Below are 8022 nucleotides of genomic sequence, written 5' to 3'. Positions count from 1 at the left end.
TTTAACGCGCCTGCGGCGCCGGGAAGTGCCATATCGGGCACTTGACCACTTTGCTTTATTTATATAGATATAAACTTTTAACAGTGTCCGACCCCCCGAAGAAAGTCTACCGCCCCCCTCCCCCGAAAATTTTGACTGCCCCCCCCCCCCCCCCCCCCCGGAGAAAAAAGTCTGGAAGAAACACTGCAAGTAGACAGTTCAAGATTCAATATTATGTTATCAGCTGTTACACGCGGTATATATTTTGCTTGAATTGCGCTTCTACTGGTAAACGGGAAATCCCGAATTATTTTCCATATTTACACTGCACACAAATTATCTTATGAACGGATACAGTTGTTTTATTTATCATTGACCTACAACTGTCTTTCTACAAGCAGAGACATGTTGTGAAAGCTGGTAACTATAACTGCCACAAATGTAAATACAGATGTACATTGCGTTTAAGGTAAAACGGGATAGCTGTTTATTTAAAACAAAAAAAAAACATAACGAAAAAACAATTATAAATAACGTTGTATATAAAAGCTTTTCAAATGGCATATAATTAGAAAACAAACAAGCACACGCATTGTAAATGTAAATTTACTATCATATTTGAGATCTAGATCTAGATCTAGTGCGTTTAAAAAAAAAGCTTAGTTTTATTTAGTAACATAAAGCTTATAATAGTTTCTGGTTAAGCTCACAGTTATTATTCCGTACTGGTATAGCAGTAAAAAAAAAAAAACGTTAAACCAGTTGCGTAGTCTTTCATGCCTTGCAGGTATCCACAGGAACAAAGGCGTAGCGACCTTCTCGGCGCCCGGGGACAAACTTTCAATTTGGCGCCCCCTCGGGAGAAAATTTTCAACATTTGCACCCCCACCCCTCAAACTTTCGATCTGCACACCCCCCCCCCACCTAAAACTGCAAAAATGCAGCTAAAATGACATTTTAATTTGATCTTACAACCCATTTTGGCGCCCCTAAGGTCGGCGCCCGGGGACATATGTACACCCTGCCCCCCCCCCCCATCGCTACGCCTCTGCACAGGAATGACTGTAAACCATATTTTATTTGACGCCATATTTTTAAAAGAACATTTAAATTTTGGATAGATTAATCTTTTTTTTTATTAGTAATTGCAATGTTGAATACTTTTTTCTAATCCGTTTGTATTGCTAATTATTTTAAAGTGTTTTTGCCAATTATTGCTGTTACTAGAAATTGCTAAGGTCGTTATTTTTTTTTGGCATTAAGCCTAAAAAGTACCTTGTGTTTTATTACTCCTAACTGACCTACACAAACATTAATTGCCGCTAATAAGCTGTCTTCTAGGTCGTAGATGTGTACAAAACACAATCTTGCCTGGCCTATCATCTGATTTACACAACCTACTTCTTTTACTTTTTAAATTTTTTTTATTGTATTTGAAGCTATTTAAAATGCAGTCAGAATATATGATCGTAAACTCACAAAAAAAGGCTTTCACAAGCCTTAAGACAAGAAAATAAAACAAACTTATTTATCATTATAAAATCTTGTCAATTAAAGAATTTTAAATGTGTTGAAGATATTTAACCTACCAGTAAATGTATATCCATCAACCCACTTCCATAAAATTATGATTATATATATATACTAGATAAATGGCCCGTTGAGGAAGGGTACAACGGGCGCTAGGCTGATAGTGCTGTCTCTTTTCTCTAAACTAAAACCAACCCACCCCCCACACACCACCCCCACCCCCACCCCCCCGACCCCCAGACACCACCCCCACCCCCCACCACACACCACCCCCACCCCCACACACCATCCCCACCCCCCACCCCCACCCCCCACACACACCACCCCCTCCACACACCGCCCCCCCACCCCCACCCCCCCACCCCTCCAACCCCCCCCCCTCCACCGCCCCCCCCCCCCCCCCCCAAAAAAAAACCATGTCTACCGTCCCATTCAACGAAATATAATTATATACTTTTTCCAGTGTCCGCCCCCTCCCAGAAAATTCTACCCCCGCCCCCGAAAATTTCAAGTACCCCCACCCCTCTCCGGGGAGGAAAAAGTCTGAAAGAAACACTGAAACCAACCCACCCCCCAGACACCACCCCCACCCCCCACCACACACCACCCCCACCCCCACACACCATCCCCACCCCCCACCCCCACCTCCCACACACACCACCCCCTCCACACACCGCCCCCCCACCCCCACCCCCACCCCCACCCCTCCAACCCCCCCCCCCTCCACCGCCCCCCCCCAAAAAAAACCATGTCTACCGTCCCATTCAACGAAATATAATTATATACTTTTTCCAGTGTCCGCCCCCTCCCAGAAAATTCTACCCCCGCCCCCGAAAATTTCAAGTACCCCCACCCCTCTCCGGGGAGGAAAAAGTCTGAAAGAAACACTGAAACCAACCCACCCCCCCACACACCACCCCCACCCCCACACACCATCCCCACCCCCCACCCCCACCCCCCACACACACCACCCCCTCCACACACCGCCCCCCCCACCCCCACCCCCACCCCTCCAACCCCCCCCTCCACCGCCCCCCCCCCAAAAAAAAACCATGTCTACCGTCCCATTCAACGAAATATAATTATATACTTTTTCCAGTGTCCGCCCCCTCCCAGAAAATTCTACCCCCGCCCCCGAAAATTTCAAGTACCCCCCACCCCTCTCCGGGGAGGAAAAAGTCTGAAAGAAACACTGAAACCAACCCACCCCCCACACACCACCCCCACCCCCCACCCCCACACCCCCCCCCCCCCCACACACACCCCTCCACCCCCCCCCCCCCCCCCAAAAAAACATGTCTACCGTCCCATTGCAAGAAAACCACTTTTTAGATTAGACACATTAATTTTATTATAGAGTATCGATGAGGAAATTTCTTTTGAGTTGGGGAGGGGGAGGGGCTCAGACGTTCTTACGCGGGGGGTGGGGCTTCGCCCCTACCCGAAGAATTGTATGCAAGAAACTCTTCACGCAAACCACTTAGATAAGACCAAATTGCCTTTGTATTGAATATGTTTACTCGATAATCAATGACGTCATATAACTGTGTGCACTCTCTGGGTTTGAGATTATTTTCTACTCTGTGCGCTAAATGTGTCGACGTCATACTTCGTTTTTCGAATTACTGTGCATGTTTTTAAATTGCTTGTCTTTTCTCTAGAGCGTTCTTGTCAGACAGATAGATAGATAGATAGATAGACAGCGAAACTATTATTATAGATATATATATATATATATATATATATATATATATATATATATATATATATATATATATATATATATATATACATATATGTGTATGTGTGTAAATATGTATATATATATGTATATATATGTATGTATATATATATATATATATATATATATATATATATATATATATATATATAGATATAGATATATATATATATATGTACCATAGCGCATACGACACAGTGAAATCAGTATTAAACATACAATGTTATTTTAACAGCACCTTACCTGTCAGTGATAAGTCTCGGTTTATACGGTGTGCGTATAAGGCAAAGTTATTGCGTGAATTTTGGCACGAGACCACTACTCGTCCTTGGACCGAAACTTCTCCTCAGAACAACCCTGGTGTTTGGGTTGCACTGGGGGTGAGGGGTGACCCCAGAGGCGTAGCGAGGGGGGGGGTGCGGAGCGCACCGGGTGACACCATTTAGGGGGGTGACACCAAGGCAAAAAATAGCAAAATATATAGAGAAAAACTTGAGGGGGGGGGGGTGCAAATCGAAAGTTTGAGTGGGGGTGCAAATCGAAAATTTGAAAGTTTGTCCACGGGAAGGGTCGATGCGCCTCTGGGGGGGGGGGGTGACACCATTAAGTGCCGCACCGGGTGACACCCGACCTCGCTACGCCACTGGGTTACCCTGACCTGGACGAAACCAGAGATCTAGCAGCAGGTATAATTGCTGGGAGATTAGCTCGATAATTAATCATGTTGCTAACAAGTAGGCCTGTTGGTTGAGCAGATAATGAGGGTATAACAAACAAAGCGATTTATTTTTGTTAAAGTTAATTGATGAGATCTTTATAAAACTAATTGGTCAGACATTTATGAAATTAACTAGTCAGATATGTGTAAAACTAAAGGGTAAGATCTTTGTGAAACTAACTGGTAAGATCTTTATAAACTAATTGGTCAGATGTTTATGAAACTAACTGGTCGGCGTGGTTGCTAAACCGAAAAGTCGCGAGTTCGAACCCTCGGACAGAAGAGGCTCGTTAGCTTATGACAGCAATACTTCTAGGAGAGACAACTCCATAATCAAACAACTGCTGCCTTGTAGTTTGTTCTTGGCTGGACAAAGGCTATGGAACCTAACCCAAAAAGAGTTCTGACTCAATGGCCTCAATGGCGCTTTACCACTTCACACGTATACTTAATTGAAGAAAAAGATATTTATAAAACTGATATCTTTGAGAAATTAGCCGTTCAGATCTTGTGAAACTAACCAGTCAAATTGTTCCTGTTACTGTGTTGTTTGGGGACCTAGAATCCCATATGGCATTAAGCTTGTCTCTAGCTTTCCGGTATGTATGTTTCGTTAAGGCGCAATAGAACACATTTTATGCCTTAAATTGCTTATTCTTCAAGAACGACATTTTTCCACGCTGTTTCATTATGTGGCAAAATAATATTAGCGAACCGACCCGCGACGTAGCATACGTCGCTATTTAGTTGGTTTATTTTCCACTTCGACACTACCAATGCTGCAACTAAAAATATTTTGCTTTAAAGCACTATCAGTACCTCGTGAAGGTCGATTATCCTCACCCTCCATCCCCCCCCTTCCCACCCTCGTGAAAGCAGCCGTCCGTAACGACAGTTTAGAGACGAAATGAAAAAATCAAGCAGAACTTTTTATCACCTCCACTTTGTATCAAATCGTTTAAAAACTAAATTATCTGCCCCTAATAGCCATCACTGATTCGACCCGTCTCTACAATTGTAAACTTTCGACGTGAACCACAGCTCACCAGACTGGTAGGGGTGGGGGTGGTAGCGATATGGTCTGTTGAGCATGCCTGGAGAGCGAGGTATCGGGCGGTTCGGCACGCGTATAGGTGGTGGTGTATATATACAAGCTGACCCGCGCCGTAAGCATACGCCGCTATTTAGTTGTTTTAATTTCGGTAATTTTCAGTAATTCATATAATGTGTGAATTCAAAACTACCAATGCTGCGACTGAAAATATTTTGCTTTAAGACACTATCCGTCGCTCGAAAAGGACGATTATCTCACCCTCAATTCCCCCCTTCCCCGCCCACCCTCGTGAAAGCAGCCGTCTTTGACGACAGTTTATAGACGACAATGAAAAGACCAAGCAGAACTTGTTATTACCTCCACTTAGTTTCAAATCGTTTAAAAACTAAATTATCTGCCCTTAATAGCCGTTACTAATTCGACCCGGCTCTACGATTGTAAACATTTAGTGTTAACCACAGCTCACGTGACTGGTATTGGTGGGGGTGGTAATGGCGTGCGTTTAGGTGGTGTCTCGCGTGGTCCCCATGAAGATAATTATACAAATAATAGTTTCGCTGTCTGTCTATGTATCTGACAAGCACGCTACAGAGAAATTACAAGCAGAGTAAAAACATGCACAGTAATTTGAAAAACGAAACGTGACTTTACATGGAGCATATAGTAGAAAATAGTCTAAAGCCGGGAGAGTGCATACAATAATATGACTTCATTGATTCTCGAATAAACATTGAATTAAAAAGCCAATTTTGTCCAATCTTTAAAGTATTTAGCGTGAAGAGTTCCTTCCATGCATCTCTTCGGGTAGGATCGAAGCCCCACCCCCGGTAGAACGTCTCTACCGCCTCCCCCTCCCCCGTCAAAGAAATGACGTTATTGATACTCCATAACAAAAAAAATACTGACATTGCTGCCTAAATTATGTGTCCAATGTTATACGTGTTTTGCGTGAAGAGTTTCTCTTCTGGTAGGGACTAAGCCTCTTTACCCCCCCCCCCCCTCACACACACACACATACGGTAGAACGTCTAATTCCCCCCCCCCCCCCCTCGAAAAAAGGCGTAATATAATTTATATAGAAAATATATACTTTTACCAGTGTCGGCCTCCCCCGATCCGTCGAAATTTATTCGCCCCTGCAAAAATTCAAGTTCCCTACCCCCGGAAAAAAAGCCTGAAACGAACACTGTCTGCGTGAGTAAATCTATCAGTCGAAAGTTGGCAACAGGTCTATATTATAGAAGTAGGTTCTACCTTTAATTTGTATGATCTACAAATGCGACCAGTGTTATTTTCAGAGTTATTCCTCCCCGGAGGGGGGGGGGGGGTATTTGAAAATTTTTGGAGGTGAGGGTGGACTAAATTTTTGGAAGGGGGCGGACACAGGTAAAAATATGTTTTCTATACAAAGTATATTTGGCTGAATGGGACGATAGACGTGCTTTAGGGTGTGTGTGTGTGGAGGGGGGGGGGGGTGCGCGGGTTGGAGCCCCCCCCCCCTAACTGCGACCTAAGTCGTGTTTGAGATTAGGTGCAAGGTTTAGTGGTATGACTTAGACTATGTTTAGTATCAACATGCAGTAACTACGCGTAGATCAAGCTTAATCCCGGTTAAAATACCAATTCTGGTCAGAAATCCGTTTTCAATGACATTTGTTGTTTCCGGTTAAAATTAAAGTTGAGGTGGTGATTTTGTTTTTAGTTTCAATTTAGAGGAAAAGACAACACTATCAACCTAGCGGCCGTTGTATCTCCCCCTCAACGGGCCATTTATCTCGTTATATATATAAATAGATAGATAATATTTCATTGTTTTTTTTGTGTATTTTTTTTTTACATAGATAAGTGTGGGGCTATCAAACGTTGGCTTTTTACAAAACATTTCTGGATAACAATGATGCTTGTATGGTTGTTGGTTTTTCTTTTATTTCATCTTGGTAAGTTGTCGCTTACTTAAATGCAAAATATATTTCATTTTTTTTTTCAAAATGGCTGTTTGCTAATATTGGTGACATCTAAGCATTGGATATATTTTCAGGGGTCGAGTTCGAACCCTCGGGCAGCTAAGACACGTTAGCTGGAGAGAGACACTCTTCTAGGAGAGATAACTCCAAAATCAAACAACTGCTATCTTGTAGTTTGTTTTATGTTGAACAAAGGCTGTGGAAGCTAATCCAATAAGAAAAGCAAACTGAAATCAGAGTCAATGGCCAATATGGCGCACAACAAGTTAACACTTCATTCTATTACACCGAATCCCTCCAACACTAGAATTAAGAAAGAAGAAAAAGAAGTTTAATTGTATTGATTGCAGTTATTATCAGGTCTAACATTAACATGATTTGAATGTGTAATATTGCAGGAAACGCCTATTCCGAAACCAAACCGAAAAACAATACATTTGTCGCCGTAATAGTGGATTTTGAAGTGGACTGTATCCAGTATTATTGTCAACATACCAGGAAAATTTTTGGGTTCTTCTGGCATCCGCTCACAAAGGAAACAGCAATCTTTGACTCATGCGTCAGGCTCGACGTCTATTATTGCAAAGCAAATTACCAGTTTAGCAGATGCCAAAATCGCGACTATTGGAGCATGGTAAGTCAACGGTCTACCGTCAAGTGAAGCATCCTCTTTTGACTGAACGATCTAAAGGGTAGGTGAAGTAGAGTTCATGTGTTTCTTGACCTCGACCCACGAAGGAAAAGTGTGGTCAGAATTTTGCCAAGTCTCCTTTACTTTCCCTAGCATTAGTTGGGTGTCCATTAGAGCGGGGTGGACTCAGGGACGTTCTACTGACTTGGACCCGGATTCAAACAACCGTACTATCCTTTGAATAATCGCATTTGAATAATCGTCAAACGACTGTTTTCAAGCAGAAAATGACTTCTTGTATTAATTCTTTAAAGCAAGAAATTATCAACCAATATAAACAACACGCGTCCTCGCAATTTAAATAACAAAACAATGCATAGCCAACAATTTGGAAGTGAAAATCCT

The 8022-nt window shown here is 42.7% G+C and overlaps 1 protein-coding gene across 1 annotated transcript in view; it reads left to right on the top strand.

Annotated features, from left to right (window-relative positions):
* Positions 1–340: 340 nt before the first annotated feature.
* Positions 341–8022, top strand: part of LOC131929900 (uncharacterized) — a 14402-nt gene continuing 6720 nt past the window's right edge. Inside the window, exons 1-3 of the mRNA XM_059286280.1 lie at positions 341–448; positions 6864–6959; positions 7385–7620. Coding sequence (XP_059142263.1) covers positions 6917–6959; positions 7385–7620 — 279 coding nt within the window. The 5' untranslated portion in view covers positions 341–448; positions 6864–6916. The remainder of the gene's footprint in view (positions 449–6863; positions 6960–7384; positions 7621–8022) is intronic.

Source organism: Physella acuta, unplaced genomic scaffold (assembly GCF_028476545.2).
Source record: "Physella acuta isolate Inbredline_101_S28 unplaced genomic scaffold, ASM2847654v3 ptg001690l, whole genome shotgun sequence".
Taxonomy (NCBI): Eukaryota; Metazoa; Mollusca; class Gastropoda; family Physidae; genus Physella; species Physella acuta.
Note: the sequence above shows the minus strand (reverse complement) of the source record. Positions and strands in the feature narration are given on the sequence as shown.